Source organism: Loxodonta africana, chromosome 23, assembly GCF_030014295.1.
Source record: "Loxodonta africana isolate mLoxAfr1 chromosome 23, mLoxAfr1.hap2, whole genome shotgun sequence".
Taxonomy (NCBI): Eukaryota; Metazoa; Chordata; class Mammalia; order Proboscidea; family Elephantidae; genus Loxodonta; species Loxodonta africana.
The window spans coordinates 7,720,472-7,743,607 of NC_087364.1; the positions used below are offsets into that span (position 1 = coordinate 7,720,472).

At 40.6% G+C, this 23,136-nt stretch overlaps 1 protein-coding gene across 1 annotated transcript in view; it reads left to right on the forward strand.

Moving 5' to 3' along the window:
• EFNB2 (ephrin B2) overlaps window positions 1–23,136 on the forward strand; it is a 48,446-nt gene that overhangs the window by 10,904 nt on the left and 14,406 nt on the right. The window contains exon 2 of the mRNA XM_003413973.4: window positions 15,270–15,553. Coding sequence (XP_003414021.1) covers window positions 15,270–15,553 — 284 coding nt within the window. The remainder of the gene's footprint in view (window positions 1–15,269; window positions 15,554–23,136) is intronic.

A 23,136-nucleotide genomic window follows, 5' to 3' on the forward strand; every position in this document is an offset into this window, starting at 1 on the left:
CTATCTTTTTATTATTATTATTATTTCCCTTTTACTGGCAAATTAAGTACTCTCTCCTTTGCCTGCATACTCTTGCTGCTTTCATTATAACCCTTACATTCCTGAATGCCCTTGTTCAAACATGGCCTGAGAGTAGGGGCTGTGTTGAATCCACTTTGTATATTCTAGTCCACAGTACAATAGGAGATTGGACCCTTGAATGAATACAAAAATTCATTAATGTTATATTGCGTATTTAGAAACCTACTGAACCAGTGGACGTAATTTAACAATACTGTCAGCCCTTCATATCTGCGGGTTCCGCGTCCACAGATTCAGCCAACCACAGATCAAAAATATTTGGGGGAAAACAAAAAGGACGACTTTTTTTTTATTGTCATTAGTCCCTAAGTAATACAATATAGCAACTATTTACATAGCATTTACACTGTACTAGGTGTTATAAGTAACCTACCCACTAAAAATCCACCTCCATCGAGTCAAATCTGTCTCATAGTGACCCTGTAGGACAGAGTAGAACTGCCCTGTAGTATTTCCAATGCCTTGGTGACACAGTGGTTAAGCGCTTGGCTACTAACCAAAAGGTCAGTAGTTCGAATCCACCAGCTGCTCCTTGGAAACCCTATGGGTCAGTTCTACTCTATGGTTTGGAACCAACTCAATGGCAATGGTTTTGGTTTGGTTTAATCTTTATGGAAGCAGACTGCCACGTCTCTCTCCCACAGAGCCGCTGGTGGGTTCCAACTGCTGACATTTCAGTTAGCAACCAAACGCTTTAACCTCTGTGCCACCAGGGCTCCTATAAGTAGTCTAGAGATGAAGTATGTGGGAGGATGTGTGTAGGTTATATGCAAACACTATGCCATTTTATACAAAGGACTTTAGCGTCTGCAGATTGTAGTATCCGGGGTGCTAGAACCAATCCTCCGTGGATACCGAAGGACGACTGTAGTTGTATACAGCACTTACTGTGTGCCAGCTGTTCTAAAAAAAAAAAAAAAATTTTTTTTAAAGTGCTCTACAAATACTGATTCATTAAATCTTTATAATAACCAGATAAACGAGGTACTTTTATTCCCATAATACCAGTGGGGGAAACTGAGGCACAAATTAATTCATTAACTTGCCCAAGGTCACAAAGCAGATAGGTAGTACATTCTGGATTTGAACCCAGGTATTCTGGTTCTAGAAACCCTGGTGGTGTAGTGGTTAAGTGCTACAGCTGCTAACCAAGAGGTCAGCAGTTCAAATCTGCCAGGCACTCCTTGGAAACTCTATGGGGCAGTTCTGTTCTGTCCTATAGGGTCACTATGAGTCGGAATGGACTCGACGGCAGTGGGTTTGGTTTTTTTTTATTTGGTTTTTATTCTGGCTGTAGGATCCCTGGTGACACAGTAGTTAAAGCGATCAGCTGCTTACTGAAAGATCGAACCCACCAGCTGCTTCAAGGGAGAAGGATGTGGCAATCTGCTTCTCTAAATATTTGCAAGCTCGGAAACTCTATGGGGTCAGCTCTACTCTGTCCTATAGGGTCACTGTGATTCGGAATGGACTCGATGGCATTGGGTTGTTGTATCCTGGTTGTAGCCTCGCTTCTCTGAACTGCTCTGCCTTTCTTATGCTGTTTTATGGAGTAATTAGTTATCTTGTAACTAAATCAAGGGGGTGCTTGTTCAAAGCAATACGTATAAGGTAGATTAAAAAAAGCTTTGGTTATGATTCTTTAGTTGTCCATTTTGAATGATCGTCTCTTTCCTACGATAGATATCCAATTCTGCGTAGATCCTTTGAACCTTTGCGAGGTAATAGGGTGTGGCCAATGAAAACAGGATAACAATTAGCCCTTAAAGTATAGTTAAATATTTATTACACCACGTAATATTGATGCATTTACTGAGTATTATATCTTTGACCATTAACATTGTCCTTTTAAGAAAAAAATTGTTCCTTGTTGGGAGAAAAAGCGGTTAGACTCTTGAGGAGAGCTCCATGTGGTTAGATGCTGAGTGCGTGTCAAGCCAAGGAGGTATAGTGTGACATCTTTTTTAGAGTCTAGTCACAATTAAATGCCATTTTATTTTGGATTTTAGGATCTGTGCCAGCTTCCAGCTTGTCAGAGCTGAGAAGACTCAAATCAAGTCCAGGCCTATTTCTACAGCAAACTGGGATTCTGGCTTTTTGCCTGTGGATTCATTCAGTACAGCCCATCTGGCTTTTGATGTTCTGCAAGTTTGGAGTGGTTTGTTTAGGGAAGCGATGCCTCGAATACTGGGGGGCCTACTCTCTTCGTTATATGGCTGTCTCTTGACTTCATAATGAAGCAATCTCACCTTAGTATTTTCACCGGTGCTGAGCACCTGCTTACCTATAAACCAAGCACTCCAGCAACCATATCTTGATTCTTTTTACATCTTGGGGAACCATTGCATCCTCTTAGCTTCTTCGTGTCCAATTAGCCCCAGTTTAGTTCAGCAGCATCCTGTTTGAACAACGTCATAGTATTTAACCTTTGGTGTGACTTTGGTTTCTGCTCAAGGTGATTCTAGGCAGCATATGGTAACTAAGCAGGAAAAAAAGTCTGTTGTCCACACAGTTACAATGTAGCACAGTTCACATTTTTAAAAGATGCACAGTTTTGGCATTATCTATAGGGAAATGAATAACCCAATCAGATATTGCTACTTTATCTTTTTAGTGTTGGCAGTGCAGACCTTTCTCTTTCGTAACCTGCTTCGTTTCTCGTCCCCCTTCTCTTCCCCTACCCTGTAGGCTATCACAGAGCCCCTGAAAGGTGCAGAAAAATGTCTCTACTGCCATACACCCACAGCAGACCTATCCTGGACCCCTCTCTGGAGCCTGGGAAGAAGGATGGGTCTAGAAGGCAGCGTTCCTCCTGTCTGGAGCAGCCATTTAATCGGCTGTGAAGCGACTGCAAACATCCTCACAAATTATGCTGCTAGGCTTGTTACACTTGACAGCAAGGTGCATTTCTTCTCATATGAAGAGAAAACTAGAAGAATTTTGTCTCATACTTCATTTAATTTGTTCATTCTTAACACACACACCCATTGAGCACTCACTGTATACAAGGCACTTGAGCAGGTGCTGGAGATCCTAACAGGAAAGTAAGACAGACCATCTGTCCCGGGATTCAGACTTGACCTTGAAGAACAGGAGTGTATTCTCTCATAATGCTGTTTTCCCCACACCAGGGGAGGAATTTCCATTTTAATAAAGCATGGGTGAATTTGTTTCATCTAAATAGGCAAAATTCCTGGAAATTAAAAAAAAACCATGGTGGGAGTGAGAAGAGAAAGGATTGATATAAGATATGCATACACCTAAGTTCTAGAGTATATACTGTTGCTGTGGACTAAGAACTGAGATATATTTTAACTTTATTTCTTTGCTTTTTTTTTTTTTTTTTTAATGCCAGGCCGTTCACGGTATGATTTACGTATGCCTCTCATTTCTGCTATTTCTCACTCAGGTAAATGACCAGATGGGTTCGAACACATACCTAAAACAACAGAGAACCAGCAGGAAATGCCCTTTGCATTTCTTTCTATATAAAAGCCACTTTTTTTTCGGGGGGAGGAGGTTGTCACACCTATAAATAACAAGAGTTCCACCTTCTTTTATAGACTCTTGCTAAAGGCCTGGCTTCAAACAAGACAGTACAGGTACAAACAAATTACAGTTGGGAGAGAATATTGCAAACTCTTCTCGTCTCCAAAGGTTATGAAATACTTGTTTTAGTCGTGGAGCTGGCCTGGTAGAGCCAGCGTGACACAGTCTGGCATTAATGAGATCAGTCCCTGTTTCACGTTCTCAGTGTGCATGCCAACTAGAGCATCCCAGCCTTCGTTTTTACATCCTCAAATTTTGCCTTATGTAGCTATGAAATTCATGGAACGATTTGTTTTGGATTTTTTTTTTTTTTAATTTCACGTCAGGGATCAAGTAATCTCTGCTAACTTGTGGAAAGAAGATACAACAATGATATTTGCACGTCACAGAATTCATTATTATTGTATTTTTGGTGAAAGTTTACAGAGCAAATAAGGTTTGAATCTACCGGCAGCTCCTTGGAAACCCTACGTGGCAGTTCTACTCTGTCCTATTGGGTCGCTATGAGTCAGAATCTACTCGCCAACAACAGTTTTTATACATATTGTCCAGTGGCATTGTTTACCTTTAGTCCTAATGTGTCAGCATTCTTGTTATTTCCATTCTGATTGTTCTGTTTGTGTTAATCTAGCTTCCCTGTCTCCTCCTTACCTTCTCATCACACACTTAATTTTAACTTTGTCTTATAGGTAATTAATATACAAGTTGAAGTTATATTTTTTCAACTTCAGCTCTTTGTGTGTGCTCCCTTTCTGTGACACAGAGGTTTTTATTACAGTGAAAATCATGATACAGATAAAAATTGAAAAAAAAAAAGTTATTTTCTGGAAAAAATTTAAATTATGAGAATATGTCCGAGAGTTTTAACCTAAAATTCACTCTCGCCACCAGTGTTGTGAGCATTGTATCGCAAATAAAAAAAAGATTAAGATCAAAAGGAGTCAGTTTTCATCCAATTGTACAACAGTGTAGGCTGTGAAATTTAATATTATTTTGACTTGTAAGATAATTGTAGAATGACAGAGGGAAATGGATTACGTTTAAATAAAAGTGTACACAACAGCACACGCAGACTTTGTCACAGGGAAGTTGAGGTCATTGGGCTGAGAAATGGGCCTGCTGGTCTGTCGCTCCGCAGATTAGAATTTTTTAAATAAAACTTTCAACTGTAGTCTTCTCACTTTGTCCAAGTGTATACCTCGCCCCTAGCTGCAGAGGCACAGATGCTGTCATGCCTCACATCAGAGAGTTGCTAAACTGGTTTCTGGGCCTATAGGCTCATAGTAGTTTGAACCTCTGGGCTTCTCATCTTTCCTTTTCTTGAGAAGATTTTGCCTGTCATTGGTGTGAAGGTTGAAATGTACACCCCCTCCCGCCCCACTCTGAGCTGTGGGATTTATAACACTTTAATGGTCCCAAATTGTCTAGCCTGCTTTTATGCCCCTTTTCTTTTCCTTGAATAAATCAGATTCATGTTGCAGATATTCATTTTTTAGAAAAGTGTGAAAGAAGGGGCACCTGTGAAAAGAGGCAATTGTTCCAACACACCTACACATTTGAATTAAAGCCTCCCATTACTACCTTGCTTCTTGGAGGGTTAAGGCCGAGGAGAAAATAGTGGTGCAGTTGCTTGAAGTTTTAAGGTGACTACTTGTTGCTCTAAGCAGCAGTATCTGGTACCCTAGTCCTCTATACCCTATAGCTAAGCCCCACTGTCTCTCTGGTTTCAGAGCAGGCACGTGGAGAAACTTGTTCTGATGTTCAAATGCAAAAGGGGGCAGTAAAGGGCTATCCACAAAAAGGAAAAAAAAAAACAAATTTTTTTTTCCCCAAGTGTTTCCTGTGGTGGATATTGCCCGAGTCTTTCTTGGGTCCTGCTTTTATGTATTCATTTTATAACAAAACTCTTCTGTTTTGGGCATTTAGAGAATATTTTATTAAGCTGTAGCAGCAATCTAGCATTTCACGGAAGCAAGGCAAGACTGAATATCCTGCCTGTTTATGAAATGTGCCATCAAATTGGCATCATCAGGAATTTAGATCATTCTTCAGTAGTATTTATATTTCCAAGTGTACAGAGCATTTCTGAAAGGAATTGGGCGTCTGTGTGAACATACACAATTCCTGGTCTTCTGTTTAATGCTCTCCTATCTCAGCAGAAACACTGGTGCTTGGGGCTCCTAGCTGAAGACCAGAAGGGCACAGTGCAGTTAGGGGTCAAGGGTTTAGGCTTTGTCCAGGGCAGCGTGCATCATTTGTTAGGAGGTAGCTAGAAAAACCAGCCAATTACAGCAAACCTGCAGAGTGCTTTTCTCATTCAGAAGTTCAGACAAACCAATTTACAAACTGGCTTCTCTCCTGCACTGCACCCTTTGATATTTAATTAACAGGAAAATAAAAGCACTTGATGGAAAAAGTGCCTCTTTTCCCAAAAAAATGGTAAACTTAAAATGTATTTAATAGAGAACATTGATTTGAGGATAAACCTATTATATGATTCTTAGTTTGCCAACTCTAGGGTCGCTATGAGTCGGAATCAACGGCACAAAACAACAGTTTGCCAACTTGCTGGAATAAACTTGTTTCTAAAGCTGGGATTCAGATTCCAGGAAATGCTAGCTGACGCAGAGATTTGTGCAGTTTAATGATTAAGCATAAATTGTATCCCATGTTTTTATTTGAATAAACAAGCTATGTATTACCACAAAGGAGCCTGGGGGTGCAGTGGTTAAGGGCCAGGCTACTAATCAAAAGGTGGGCTGTTCAAACCCACCAACCACTCTGAGGGAGAAAGATGTGGTAGTCGGCTTCCATAAAAGATTACAGCCTTGGAAACCCCATGGGGCAGTTCTACTCTATTCTGTGGCGTCGCTAGGAGTCGGAATCAACTCAATGGCACACAACAACACGTTACTACAGCTTTTGTGAACTCAGGAGTCAATTTATTAAGTAGACCATAATTCAGACTATAATTATTTCGTTTCATTGCTTTCTAAAGAATTGCATCAAAAAGTTTGCAGGTCAAATATGTAAGTGCTTATTCTTCAAATTAGAATTAGGAAAGATAGTTCAAGAAGATGGTACAGTTTGTTTTTGAAACTACGCTTTAGAAAATGATGTTCCAGTATGATCACCGAAGCACTGAATGCTAATTGCAGAGAATTTTGAAAAACAGAGCTAAAAATCAATCTAAACCCACCGTCCAGGAGCCAATAGCTGTCCCAGGTGAAGACCTGGAATATGGCCACCTATGTTTGTTTGCCTCCGTGTAGTCAGAAAAATAAGCCAGATAGCATACCACATATTTTACATACGTGTGTATTTCTCAACTGAAATTAGCAGTTTACTTAGAAGAACCATGTGGCCTAATGATACAACTTTGAAATGAAAAAAAATAATTCTCCCTGGAAAAGAAACATATATTACCCATGAACTTCACTTAGCTTGGCAATTTGCTCCAAAGATAGAAGAGCATGAAAGAGTAGGTTTCCACCCACACACGCACTCACCCCATTACTTACTCAGCTGGCATGGGCACCAGCGTGTGTGGGTTACATGTTCCATTGGTCGTGTTACATGTTACGAATCAACCAGTTGCCGCGGAGTCAGTTCCGACTCATGGCGACCCCACGTGTGTCAGAATAAAGGTGTGCTCCACAGGGGTTTCAATGGCGGATTTTTCGGAAGTAGATGACCAGGCCTTTCGTTCACGGCACCTCTGCGTGGATTCTGTACTGGCCTGACCCAATGATTTGTGTGGACACTAGAGCATAAAAACGGGTGATTCTTTTCTATATCTTTTTTCTCTGATGCCTTTGATCTGTTTCAGCTTGATGTTTTTGCGTTTGGTCGCTAGCATACTACTTTGACCTCGCTTACTGTGGTGTCCGCATATTCTTCAGTCACTTGTCGGCATGGATTGCTTCCGTATCTTCTGTTTTTCGTGTACATCGGCACCACGTCCATCACTTCACTACATCATTGCGCTCAGCGGTTTTCAGTGTTCTCCAGGGTTGACCTGTCACGAACTTTGGCCAACCTTGAACAAAAATGGGAGGTGTCATTGGATGTTTGTACTGGGGTGCATGTGTTCTAAAACCAAACCCAACCCGTTGCAGTCGAGTCAATTCCAACTCACAGCAACCCTGTAGGACAGAGTGGAACTTGCCCCCTAGGATTTCCAAGGAGTGGCTGGTGGAATCAAACTGCCATCCTTTTGGTTAGCAGGTAAGCGCTTAACCACCGCACCACCAGGGCATGTGTCATGGTCAGGGGGAAAGGCAGGAATGGGTAGGGGAGAAAAGGGAAGCAGAGAAAATAGACTATCCATGGGTGGGGAGGGGGGTGCAACATTTTTCCTGTTGTACAGCTCTCCTAAGCATCTCAACTCCTGGCTTCCCATGGATCCTCGTATTTACATGGGATGAGATTCAGAAACAGATCTGGCAACTGCTGCCTCCGTCTGATTTCCCAGGCACCCCACGAGACTGGTAATGCAATACTAGTCGACAGAAAAATGAAGGCTTGACATCACAGTCTCCTATAAAACCCCCCAAAACCTGAGTCGATTCCGACTCATAGCCACTGTCTCCTCTATAGGAAGTAAATCACTGTTGATCTTTTATTTTGGATTAAAAATCCATAGGCTTCGTTAAATGGCTCCTCTGACCAAGTTTCATTTGGGTGAAGTTTAACAAGAAGGAAAATTGCACATGATGACCCCTGAGCCCTGAATGGCTGAGCCATGCTTTAAATGTATTTATGGTCAGTATTTTACACAAGATGCTTTCACAGTTTGGATTAAAACTTTCTACTATAGTCTTCATTAACTGTGTTACATTCTGGTCGGTTAACAGTGAAGAACAGGGTGTCACACAATGGCTAAGAAAGGTTTCTACAATTATGAATAGGAAGTTAAAATGTCTAATTTAGATTGCTTAATGTCTAATTTAGATTGTTAAATATTAATGTCTAATTTAGATCATTAGACATATACAAACATGTTCCACGTGAAAGTATCAGAGTCAAGTTTGGGAATACTTTTTAAAAACTTGGGTTAAGTTCTATAGGTATTTCAAAACTAAAATTAGATTTTAGTATCAAATCGGTTCACTTCCGGCGTGTCAACTCAAATCTATTTTAGGGTTTCCATTTTATTTCCAGTTTTATTGTCTCAATATCTGATTTAAAGTCATGATATGTATCGTTTTGGAATGATGATTCATTGGGGAAAACCATAGGAGTTGCCTGCTTCTGTTCAGCACAGCCCACTCTCGTGACCACGGCCCCCGGGGAGACTGTCCAGTGAGGGTACATGACGCCACAGCACCATCATCTAGGAGGCAGTCCCCTGCCCCTGTTCCATGAGTCCCTGAGGCTCTGCTGATGGGGAGGGTGGAAGACTCAGACCCCACATCCCAGGAAACAGCAGAGGGACCACTCTGGTAGCAGGAACTGGCCTAGCTGTGTTCTGTGTTCTCTATAGGACATGACTCACTGTTGATCTTTTTTTGTTTTTCATTTTGGATTAAAAATCAGTAGGCTTGATTGAATGGCTCCTTTAACCACTTTTTGTTGGGTGAAGTTTAACAAGAATGACCTCACTCCTGTGGGGTTGTTACTCTGTGGGTTTTCCGCTGTGTTATTTTTGGTTACAAGATGAACATTGTTACCTTAACACAGGAAAAAAAAAATCTATATTTGACATCCATTATGTAGCCCTGGTGTCAGAGTGGTTAAAAGCTCGGCTGCTAACCAAAAGGGCCGCACTTTCAATCTTTGGAAACCCTATGGGGCAGTTCTGCTCTGTTTTACAGGGTCACTATGAGTCAGAATCGATTCGACGGCAATGGATTTGGTTTTTAGGTTTATGGGTAGTCAACGGGAGCCCCAGTGGCACAGTGGTTAAAGTGCTCAGCTGCTCACTGAAAGGTCAGTGGTTTGAACCCACCAGCTGCTCCATGGAAGAAAGATATGACAGCCTGCCTCTCCAGTGATTATAGCCTTGGAAACCCTATGGGACAGTTTTACTCTGTCCTACAATTCATAGTGATGAGTTGGCGATGGGGTTTTTTTGGTGGTAGATCATCAGGGAGCCTGGGTGGGGCAAGCAGTTGGTGACTGGCTGCTAACCTAAAGGTTGGCAGTTCCAAACTACTCAGCAGCACTGGGGAAGAAAGGCCTGGCATTCTCCTTCCGTAGAGATTACAGCCAAGAAAAACCCTATGGAACAGTTCTACTCTGTAACGCATGGGGTCACCATGAGGTTGGAGCCAACTTGATGGCAGCTAACAATGACAACGTGGACAGTTTGGTGACATAAAATTAGCCAGTTGTCACCACTATAATTACACTTTTTTTAACACTTCCAAAGTCAACATAGAACAAGTGAATTATTGAATATTACAAAAAATATGGGGCATAAATGTGCTGTGTAATCTGGTTTACTAATGTTTCTAATAAGCCTTGAAATAACAATCCAAATATAAATGACTTAGCTTCAGAAATAAAACTCTAACATTTATCGACTTGATTATAACGTATCGGGGTCCTGGTCTTTCATTAAAAAAAAAGGTATCATTGAGAAATGCACACCGTTTTATTTTCACGTACATTCTGCCGTTCTTATAAATAAACAATTTTCTGGAGTCCATCTTTTAAATACTGCGTGTAAAACGTAAATTCCATTTCATTGGTCTGTTTCATCCTTACCTTTGGGTGCTTGGTCTCCTGGGACAAGGTATGGACACCAGGTGCCAGCCTTGATGAGCTATGGTCTAGCTATGGTCTGCCCTAAAAGAAGACTTCCTTTTTTAGGTAAGACTAACGTGGGCTGCGGAGCCCTGGTGGCACGGTGGTTAAGAGCTACAGCTATTAACCAAAAGGTCAGCAGTTCAAATCCACCAGCTGCTTCTTGAAAACCAGATGGGGCAGTTCTACTCTGTCCTGTAGGGTCACTATGAGTCGGAATGGACTCGAAGGCAGTGGGGTTTTTTCTTGTTTTTGTTTTTTGTAATGTGGCCTTGGCATTGCACTCAGCTCCCTGCAGCTCTCTAGGAGACACTCCTGAGGTTGTGTTGTGTATGGCTTTTGTCTCCAGCTTCCTTTCTGGCTTTTCTATGAAAAAGCTCAATTTAGAGAAAAAAAAAAGAAGTATTTTAAAGAAGTAGCTTTATGCTACTTTATGCAGTGAGAACTGGGAAGTGTGCAGAGAAAGGGGGCTTCTCCCATCTTTTCTCATGTTTGGCACCAACGGTCTTCATCTGTTTTGTGTGTTACATGTTCATATAGTAGTTGAATAAAAAATCATGTGGTAAGATGTTTTTAACAGTGCTTGGCAAAGAGTATAGGCTGAAAAGCACCAGCATTTTTATTAGTTATTGGTCTTGGAAATTGTTAATTACCTTGTGTTTTAAATAGGGAGGAATGTCGAAGGTTGCAAAACCAAAAAACCAAACCCATTGCTGTCAAGTCGATTCTGACTCATAGTGACCCTATAGGACAGAGTAGAACTGCCCCATAGGGTTTCCAAGGAGCACCTGGTGGATTCGAACTGCAGACCCTTTGGTTAGCAGCCACAGCACTTAACCAGTCTGCCACCAGGGTTGCAGACACTCCCGAGTCTTCCTGGAGAGAATGGATCAGAAGCACCATTGCACCTGAGACGACATCTTCTGTAACCCTGCCTCTACTCTCAGTACTCCCCTGTCCCCTGTCCTAAATGATTCCATCTTTAGAATTCCTGTCGTGCCTGTGACCTGCATGTAGTTGTGGCACTTAATCCAACCTACATTTATTTGTTCATATCTTAGATTCCATTTGTTCATTCATATTTTTCCCCAACGAATACAGTATTTATTGAGCATCTACTCTATGTCAGTCCCCTGGGCATTCGGTATTGAATCAGATAGACATGGCACCTCCCTGCCCTCAAGGAACTAGACTGTAAATTCCTAATCACCCGCAGTGGTGGCCTGTCACTCAGAATGCCTGGCACAAAATCGGTTGATTTAGCTGTTATGTTATTACTCTATTTTGCCCCATGTTTCCTTAGAAGCTGTAAGGCAGACAGGCTTCTGCAGCTATACTGCAGAGTCCTTAACTAAGACTGTATGCAGTAGTAGTGTGGAAGAAAGGCCTGGCAATCTCCTGCTGTAAAGATTACAGCCAAGAAAACACTGTGGAACAATTCTTCTCTGTAATACAGAGGAGATCGTGAAATTGGAATCAACTCAGTGCCATCTGGTTTGCGTTTTGTTGTTGTGAGTGGTAGTGTATGCAGGAGACCTGTGATTTGCACTCTCAACTCATCCTTATACTTTGTCTATGGAGATTTATCATCTCATCAGTTAAAGTGTTTGGTCTGCTGTTGGTGTGCTAGCCATCTTAAAACATATAAACAAACAAAAAATCAATCTCTAAAGTGCCCAGATAGTGGATCTTTTCCTTTTGCATTGATTTAAAATAATGAAACAGTCATTTTTTAACAAACTGTCTAAACAATGATTTTCTGGTCAGAGGATCAAATTTTTACCTCACATCTTATCACGTGTTTTCTGAAAAGTGAATAGACAACGTTTACAAACATTAGGTATGGTGGGTTTTGTCTGGGCTTACTTTTCATTAACATGTTATGTATGCTTACTGATATTTGAGATCTTTCCCTTTGCCTTTCGTTTAATAAGCCATCCCATCCCATCACCGCCCCCCTACCCCCCGTCACTGACATTTACAGATGGTTTAACAAATAATGTGGGTCAAATTCGGATTGCATAACATTGAATCAAAACTTGACATCGAGGTCTGTTTTGTTTGCAAAATGGGGTTAAAGACTCCTGAAATTGTGTGGTTTGTCTCTGTTGGATATCTGTTCAAAAATATGGAGGTCTCTGAGGCCAAAGTGGCCCCTGTGTCCTATGTCTTGACCTTACCCCATCAGTGCCAGCAAAAGATGTAACTCAGATTCAGTGAGTGAAGAGAGAGTCATGAGGAGCTGCTTAGGTGGGTGGGGAGGAATCTCCAGTGAGCTTTTAGTTAAGGGGGGGGGGGAGTCTTCCTTGAGGAAACAGGATCTTGGGGCATTTGGATAAAGGAAGGGCTTAGTGAGCCAATCTTTAGACATAGGGTGTGAAGTGGGAGATTTCCAAGACGTACACAGAATTGACAGATTAAAGGGGCGTGTGTGGGAAGTGGGGGAGGGTGATGAATTTCCTTAAAAGAATTGAATGGATGGACAAGAAAATGGGTGCATCTGGCTTGCTGAGGCTCCTGGTCTCAGTTGCCTGGGCAAGCACCCAGGCATATGGTAAAAATTTAACTGAAGATCAGTTCTTTGATAGGAGGTGGGTAGAGGCTGCAGACTCCAGCGGTGATTTAGGAATACTTCTAATAATAGCTAATACTTACACGATGTTTATGCTGTGCCAGCCACTGAAGGAGCAGACTTAGAGAGAGAAAATGGCTGGGAGGACGAGTGGGGTGGGAAACCCCAGGCAAGAATGGGCCTCTGGCTCTTGTAGGCAGTGAAGATTTCCTAAAAAGGTCAAGGGATAAGACATGAGAAAAAAGATGTGTCAGGAAAGGTGAGCAATTTCATGCTCACTATACTTAATTTGTGCCAACTGTCATGAGTCCTGCCAGCTCTCAACCACAGCTACATATCAGAGTCACTGGAATTTTTAAAGACAAGCCTCATCCACAAAAAATTCTGATTCAGTTCAGCACCTGAGAAACCAGAGTTGAGGGGAAGCTCAGGGTAGCTGGTACTTTGTGTTCTTTGCACAGAGATGACATGTTGGAACCCAGAGGCTAAGAGTCCTCTGAGGAAGCCCTTCGGTTCACTGGGGTTGAATTTTAGAAACACCTGTGGAGAAGACTGTAGAAACGGACCAGAAGGTCACAGAGAGGCTATTACTAAGTGCGGGGTTATCATAGTTCTAGAGAATTCTTCAAGGGCTCACACACACACGGTTGTTTTAAATTCATCATTGGTGCAAAAAAGATTCCTTTGGAGTTCTGCTTTGCAGAAAGATTTCGTATTAGATTTTCTCATTTATTTTTTTTTGGAGGGGGGGTGAATATAATGTGTCCTTGCTAAGAGATCTCAGTGAAGAAAAGGGACCACCCCCTGTGTTTATGGTTATAAACTAGCACATTTCCAAGAAAGAGGGACATACCACTGTGTGCAATGTCTTTTTCCTGCCATACAAAGTATTTTTAAAAATATGAATCTATGGTAGATAGGACATCGTGTGTTCTCTGCTGTTTTGTAACAATGTACTTTTCAGAATATTAGTACCATTCGTTAGCGTAAATCACAGGCTGTTCCCTCAGTATGGATTAGAAATTGGGGGTGCCTATCATCCTTTCTTCATCTCTATTAGTGAATTATGACCCAGCATTCATCATGCGGAAACCCTGGTGGTACAATGGTTAAGAGTTCGCCTGCTAACCAAAAGGTTGGCAGTTCAAATCCACCAGCTGCTCCTTGGAAACCCTGTGGGGCAGTTCTAGTCTGTCCAAAGGGTCGTTATGAGTCGAAATCTTGACAGCAGTGGATCTGATTTTTGGCTATTCATCATGGCTGGTGGGCTTCTCTGGTTCAATAAAGAGTTGGCTAGAAAGGACTCAAATGCAGTGCTTTGTTCTCTGGCTTTAACATTGTAATGAGCCTGCAGGCTTGGCTGCTTACGAAGGAGCTGGGCTTTCTAGAGGTGTTGTTAGTGTTAGCACTTGTAGAAGGATGTTCTTTAGGTACCTCTTCTTTCACTTCCCCAGAGAAACTCCCCATTAAGAAAGATCTTTCAGCAGCATGGCTAGCAAGAAAGAGAAAACGGGGGGGTGGGGGGAAGCTTTTAGCCGTAAGCGTTAGGGGGATATTGTATCAGTAGTCCAAGTTCTAAAGATTTGCTTCTAAGAATTAATTGGAGCGAATACATCCCGGGGGGGGGGCGGGGGAGGGTTTACAGAGCAAGGACAGTAGTGGTTGTCCCAGCAAGCAGGGAACTCTTCCCTTTGCAGCTGAATCAATACTACAACTAATTATTTCTGATTGTCTTTTATGGGTTTGTAAGACATATCTTTTGTTTGGCGTAATAAAAAATCCATTGTTTGATCAGCGACTAATTATGATAAGTGATTTGAAACATTCTTGATGAAACTTGTCTGTTAATTAACATCAACAGCAAATGGAAAATAACAAGGCAACAAAGTATTCGTGCATCCACCCTTGGCTCCAATGGATGAAGTCTCTGTGTGGCATGCCCAATAGACGGAAGCTGCCAATGGTTACAAAGTAACAAACAGGTGGGAAGGTCTGACTCACCACAGAGGAAAAGTGACTGTGAAGTTACACAAAGGGCTACTGAAATGACATAAGCGAGGGGGTGGGAAAGCAATGTCAGCAGGTTGACTGATCCTATTGCTTAGAGTAAAAGAGAGTGGTTTCTTTTTTTCTTCAAAGCTTAATTCCTAAATACATCCATCCCATGCTGATATGAACTAAAATACTTTCAGTAAATAATATTGTGGATCCGAGAAATTGTAGCTTGGGATTATTGACGTTGTCTAACTATGTCGAAATCGTCATTAATACTGTTCATTTTTATCAACTCATTTTTTTTTTTTTTTTATGCTTTTAGATTTCTACCTGGACAAGGACTGGTACTATACCCACAAATAGGAGACAAATTGGATATTATTTGCCCCAAAGTGGACTCTAAAACTGTTGGCCAGTATGAATACTATAAAGTTTATATGGTTGATAAAGACCAAGCAGATAGATGCACTATTAAGAAGGAAAATACCCCTCTCCTCAACTGTGCCAGACCAGACCAAGATGTAAAATTCACTATCAAGTTTCAAGAATTCAGCCCTAACCTCTGGGGTCTAGAATTTCAGAAGAACAAAGATTATTACATTATATGTAAGTATAACGCTATTCATTTGCTTTATAGAAATTAGGATAAGCTAAATAGGTTTGTATCCATTTCTGTTTCCTTAAAATTATCATTGTGGCAAATTATTTGGTGGGAACCCTTGCTAAGCAATTGTTCATCTTTTTTTCAAAGAAACCTTACTTGAATTTGTGACCCTATACTAACAGTAACAGTATTGGTTAAATATAGTACCCCAAGGGTGAAAAACCTGCTCGAATCTTTGTAGTATTTGAAATAAATGGATATATAGGAATATACTCAGCATTTCTAGTGACAAAGCCATTTTTAAGGAGCATTGGTGAGATTTGATAGGTAAATTTTATGCAATGACTTTTCTATTCATCCATTCAGCCATCCATTCATTCATTCATTTTGTGTTTTCTCTGTGCCACGAACAGTGCCTAAGTGCTAGCTAGGGATGTAACAGTGAACAAGGTAGTATATGGTACTCTTTCCTTCTGAAGTTACCAATCCCTAGGTGATGGAGCTCAAAGGTTCAAAGTACGGGGATTACAGACAAACTGCAATTATACATGGTCACGGTTGCGTTAAAATCAGATTTAGAATAAGATAAAACTTGGGTTTGCTCAATGAATTACTCCCCCCTCTTCTATTTAATAATTGGACACATTGTTTCAGAAGTAGATAATATGCATCATTTAGGTCATACCCAAAAGTAACCTGAGCTAGTATTAACTCCTGAGGCTAAGAAGTCAGGTGGTGCACACACCCAGAGCACATGCCTGCTGTGTGCAAATCCTGTGTTGGCACCAGGCAGGGTAAGAGTTGACAGAAAGCCAGGATGGGACCTGGGACCACAAGGCTTTGTCAGAGTAAAGTCTGGGTGACTGGGACAGCTGTTCACATCATTCAAGCAATGAAATACTTAAAAAAAAAAAAAAACTTTTTGGTTTAACATTATACTCATAATTGAGTTTAATTCTTCATTCATTTGTTACCATAGAATTCAGTTCATTAGGGAACGAGAAGCTGCTATCAGCTGGCTAGGCTTCTGCTACTTCTTGGTGTTAGATTGAAACTCTGGCTTTTTACCATACTAAGCTACTTCTTATCAAGAGGGATCAGTCCCTGGAGAAGGACATCGTGCTTGGTAAAGTAGAGGGTCAGTGAAAAAGAGGAAGACCCTCAACGAGATGGACTGACACGGTGGCTGCAACAATGGGTGCAAACACACTAGTAGTAATCATGAGGACGGTGTGGGACTGGGCAGTGTTTTGTTCTCTTGTATGTAGGGTCACTATGAGTTGGAACCGACTCAATGGCACCTTACAACAACAACAAGCTGCTGTTCAGAGCACAAAACCAGTAATTCACTGAATACTTATGTAGCATGCAGTGATGTATTACTTTTAAACTACATTAGTAATTGAAACAAAGATGGTCAGAGCCATTGAATTATCTTGTTGCCTTTTGCTGCAAACCTGAAATGTCTCAGGGACTGAAAACCTCTTTCTAAGCCAACCTGATACTCAGAGAGGGCCTTACCAAGAATGAGTAACAAAGAAAAAGAGAGATTGGTAAATGTTATATTTAAAGGAATAATTACCATAAAAGTGAAAATAAACACATTCTGGGAGATGAAACAAGCAGAAGGAGTGAATGGTAAAGTGTCCAAAATAATAGCAAAATCTGAAAATATAAAGTAGTTGCTAGGTAAAATAAATAGAAACCTTAAAATTTTCAAAGCATAACTTAGTGTATTTTTTTCCAAGGACTTTTTACATAAGACTCTTTCCTCGGGACTCATTTAATAATATAGCATTTGTAGGAAATAGAAACTGACCTCAGATAAATTCATTAAGAACGTTAATGCCCCCCTTGGGTGGAGTGGGAGAAAGAAGGTGGGTGTCCTGGGGAGTAGACTCACTGTACAGTATCAAATGTATCTGTGATGTTAAATTTAAGGCACGAAAACCATGAATGCAGCCTGTATCACCAGTTGGCCCTTCCATGGCAGTAAGTCAACAGACCTAAGCAGATTCTTTCCCCTTACTTTAGTTAATGGCTTAATAAAGGTGACTTTTGTGTATTCTAAGCTCTATTGGGTGCCAGTGGAATTTCAATAAAGATTAGGGGTTTGGCCTTTGATCTGAAATAATATGCAAGGAATGCAAATAAGTAAATGGTTTACCAACAACTTTTTGTTTTTGTTTAATGTAGTGAGGACTTAATACTACTTTTTACCTATACGTGACGTATTTATATTTAGAAGCACCATTTCATTTGTAATTTTAGTTTTAATCTGCATAGTGATGGCATCTTGTATTTTTCTATTTAAAAAGAATTCATTATATACTATTAACAGATTTGTTAGCAGGTGACTGAGCTACTCTGGCTTCCAGAACTCTCCTTAAAATTATGATTTATGGTGCAGAAGTATGTAATAGCCTGGGCTAGAAGAATCTTTCTTACAATGGAGTTCAGGGTTTCAGGTCTGAAACAATGAGGGGCCATTTGAACGTTGCTGGTTGAGTGACTATGACATGGATGGGTAAGAGGCCAGGCCTCAGAGCTTTGCCGAGAAGTCCACCAAGACTTTCAACAGAGGGCTGAAAGGCTTCCCCACTACCTTACAGAAATAGGAAGGCATTTCAGATCCTTGGGAAAGTTTAGAAGCCAGTTTTTCACGTCTCCTACAGCAAAGCTCATCCACATACAGACTTCCCTCCAGAGGAAATGGGAGATGAGAAGACTAACTTTTAAAAAAATCGCTTAAAGAATTAATGTTGACTTTTCCATTGCTGCTTTGAGAATGCCAAGGCACCAGAACCGTTACTAGGTTTTTAGAAGTCACTACTTTCCATGTCAGATGATCACACAGATACACACTCACGCCATCTACCCACCACATACACACACAGGCCACACTCTGCGCTCTCCTTTTTGAGAAGAATAAAACCGTTTGAAGTTGGTAATTTTGATATTGGTAGAGTCATAAAATAGTACTTTATTAGATAGTATGAGTGAAATGGCACACATTTAGAAGTATATTTTTAATACTTCAAATAATTGACTCGCTTTGAGACAGTAAATATGAACTTTTGAGTTGCTATAATATATACTATACAGGTTTGACTCAAATCCTAGTGTCTAGTTGGTAAGTACCTTCACATCCAAGAGTATCATTGTTACAATATCATTCTTAAATGTGCTGGTTTCTTTCCATGGGAAGGATTAACAGAAATAATAGTTTGGAATAGTGGTTGATTGCCCTGTGGGGAATGGTCCAGTTGCCAATGGACTGAAAGATGTTGGATGATTCCCTCGATAAACAATGATAAACACTAGGCAGGGAGTCTGAAATCTGGGTTCTAATCCTGCTGCCTGAGCTTAATAAGAAAGTACTTTATTTCTCTGAACTTTAATTTCCTTCTGTAGAAAGTGCTTTTGTCGTTGGTGTGTTTCTAGCTAGCGATTGATGTTTTCTCCAGCTGGAAGTCATTTTATGATTGGACATTACGAATCTGATATAGGGTCTCTTGTTTTTGTCATTTTTCTCCAGTTAAAATGGACGGGATCAGCTGTAAATTCCTTGAAGGCATATGATTTTATTTGTGGTGTTACCAGATTTAAAATATAGTCATCACGTTTTTTGAGTTTTGGAAGTAAATACTAACTTTTAGTTGAAACTTTTGTTTTAAGGCTACCAAGTATCCGCTAAATTCCCTTAGGACATGATATGGCAAAATGATATGCGTCTTCATTAGTTCTTCTCATAGACGGTTATTTGCCTTGACGTGGCAAAATGATATATATGGGTTTTTGTAATGTTTAGAATCGACTTTTTTGAGTGACCTATTTCAGTAGTTAGCTCCAAGTCTAATTTGCATAATAAAATCTAATCTTCAAATGATCCAAAAGTAGGGATGTTAAGATCATTTGGTCTGAAAAAAGTCCCAGTTTTTCTTTAAATTCAGATCTTTAATTGCCTTAAAAACACAGTAAACATTTTAGATAACTTATATACCTACCCCTCACTAGCAATGTGGTTAAACCCAATATTAGGTTCTGATAAACCAGGTGGTAAGGCAAAAATCAGCGTTACATGAAAATGAAGGATGACTACATCATTACGTAATTGCCAAATTTCATCATTATGTAACTGCCAAACGACTGACAATCATAGCCCAGCCAAGCTGACACATAACCATAGCCATCACAGCCAGCGTTACTCTTGCCTCGCACCTCAGCATTTGTTACTGCCAGATGTATGTTGTTAATACACAAAATAGTAGATTTTTTGCTATTGTCATAAGTGTGAAATGTCGGATAATGAGATAGTCGACCTGTGAGGAATGGGTGTATTTTACTATGACTTTAAATTAAAAAAAAAAAAAAAAGAGTTCACAAAATAACTGTTTTGATGTTGGCCATCTTCGAGGAATGCTCTGTCTTACACGTAGTAAACATTGCAGTGAATACTGGGAAAGTGTTCCTAACTGTGTTCCCAGCCTGTATTATTCACGTTGGTATCACAAAGTTTTCTTTTAGGCGCTCTCTGTGCCTGGCTTACAATTTCTTGTCCGAGGTGACAAACCAGAGCTGAATGTGTCAGGAATTTTGGTGTGTTGCCATTTGTAATGTCCATCCTTATGAGGATTCGGTGGGTTGGCTCTCCAATCTTAGCATAAAACCTTGCAAAATACCTACAAAGAGGTTTTCATCACAGCACCAAAATTATGTGAGTCAGAGATGGAAAATGACTTCTATTGTGTTGATACTTTTTAAATGAACGGGTGGCTACAACAGCCGTTAAACAAAGAAAGCTGTGTTCTCTGAGCACCTCCCAGTTTAGCTTTACATGGCTTTTACATTGTTTGACTGCAAATTTGTGGTAGAGACAGCCAAGAAATGATCTCGGAGCATAGTCTAAAAGTTACCATTTCTAAAGATTGGTTGGCTTAAAGTTCTATACCCTGCACCCTGCATTGTGCACTGTGGTCCTTCCCAGAGCCACCCTGTCACTTTGCACGCCTTGGTGATGTGTTCCTTGGGAATCACTGGTGTCTGAATGAGTTCCCATTTCTTAGACCCTCACTAGTTTAGTTCTCTAAAGCAATTTGTGTGTATATGTGTATATATATGTAGAGAGAGCGAGAGAGCCCTGGTACTGTAGTGATTAAAAGCTTGGCTACTGACCAAAAGGTCGGCAGTTTGAATCTACCAGGCACTCCTTAGAAACCCAATGGGGCAGTTCTACTCTGTCCTATAGGGCCACTATGAGTTGGAATTTACTCAATGGCAACAGGTTTATATAAATATATATATATGTAAAATTGGGAGGATCCATAGTCAGCTTTGCTGTTCTTTTTAGGAATGTACTCCTTCTGAGCAAAATGGCAAGATAAATAAATGTCTTGCACAAATATAATGAAACAATATTCTTAAAACAGAAGAGCAATAGTCTCTTCCCTGTATTTTTGTTGAGCCTGTATGCATTTGTTTCCCTTTTGGGTTTTTTTGTTCGTGTTTCTTTTCTGCTTTGATTTGGTTACTTCTAGGGGGTCCTTATGGTGAGTGGTACTGAAATATACCAAATGTGGTGTGATCTCTTCCCCTAGCGATATAGTTATGGGAACTTGCAACTGTCCTTTCCGTACAAGTTTCCTTTAGAATATGGAAGAAGAAGTAAGGCCTCTGTGAAGTGATTACGTGCTTATTTTGGTGAATGATTTTTGTATGATAAATGTAATAAACGCTACATTTCCATCATTAAATGTAATTGATTTTAGTGATCTGGCAACATCAGCATGGCAGTTACGTCATCTCACTCAGGTATAAGGATATATGTTTGATACCTGTGGTGTAATTGCCAAATTCAAGCCTTTTAACGCCTGTTTATTTTTAACTTACAAGTGTAATGCTTTTAGTAGAATGTCAGAGCCCTGCCAGGAGACCGCATGGCTGGACGTTGGAAGGACATATACCCACACATCACCTGGAGCCACAGATGAACACGGTGGTTAGCGGGGTCTCACAGAGCTGTGTTTATGCACACCCTTGGCCTCAATTTCGTCAGCTGTAAAATGGGATAATGACAGTACCTACCTTACAGGGTGAATGTGCATTTAAATGGGGTAATACACATGAAGTGGTTACTTCCGGGGTGAACACAGAGTAACTTCAACTAAGAGTTAACTTAGGAGCAGCGGAGGAAGTGTGAGTCAGAGGCTAAAGGCAAGCCTATGCTTTACTGCAAGCTAGAGGAAGTGGGTTCAAAAAATATCATTTATTTGACAACCATCCATCAAATGAAACTCCGGAGAATTTACGAGTTTCAATAATGTCGTATAACTTAATTGGAAGACCATCCTTCTTTGTCTTCTTTGGGTTATAAAAATTCTTTTGTCCTTGGGTTTCCCTTACCAAGAAACGTGCACTTATGTATCTTTTTATTCCTGGAATTGCCTGAGCTTGTAATCAGATCCTTTGTAAGACCAGAAGAGACAGACGGGGAGGAGTCTTTCAGATAGATATAATCATTTTTCCCACTTTCCATTTAGCCAATCTTACCAGGGCTTTCTCTGTTGGCTGTTACACAAAGACAATGCTGCATTTTTATTGATAATCTCAGCAGCATCTGAATGTAGTACCAGCATTCTTCTGGAGGGGGAAAAAATGCGTTTCAGGGTTGCCTGGGCGCTGTGACTAAGCTGGAAAAGCACAGTACTCCATTAGCCTGATAATTAGAAGCATTGCTTCTATTTTTTTTTTTTTTTTAAAACACCAAATGAAATCCTTAGGTCAATTTCTAACTGTATTTGAAGGCTCTACTGGAGTACCTCAGTAAGACCCCTCCTTGCTGAATTTAATATGAATCAAGCTAAGTTCTTTAACGAAGGACTAAAGTCTCAGGTTCTGCTTAACCTGAGATGGTGCTGAGAGACCTCTGGCTCGCAGGTCTAATGAAGTCAAGGCCATTGAGATATTGGTCCCAGGTGGCTCAGAGTCTCAGATGCAAAGAGGAGAAGGCTTTTAGATGGAGACTGTTTGTTCACATGAAATGTCATCACCCAGGCAAGCTCCTTTACAACTAGTCACAGGTAGTCCTCGGAGTACCACTTCCTCATATCCAAATTAATCAGTGAAAGAATGTCTCTGATTCTTAAAATGGAAACCCTGGTGGCTTAGAGGTTAAGAGCTGTGGCTGCTAACCAAAAGGTCAGCAGTTCGAATCCACCATGTGCTCCTTGGAAACTCGATGGGGCAGTTCTACTCTGTTCTATAGGGTCACTATGAGTCGGAATCGACTCGATGGCAGTGGATTTGTTTGTTTTCTTAAAATGATGGGGAGTTGTTGAAAAGAACTTAAAAAATACATGTAAGAGCAAATGGGACATGAGGGAGATTACCTAGGGAAAATTGCATTTAATGTTTCATAAAATACAGCTTATTATCTCCAGCACCTTATTTATAGCTTTTTGTTGTTGTTGTTAAGTTCACTTAGACTTATGAAGGAATTGAACAATACTGGAGAACTAGTAACCGCCCCCCTCCCAAAAAAAAAAACCACCTCACTGCTGTCGAGTTGATTCCGACTCACAGGGAC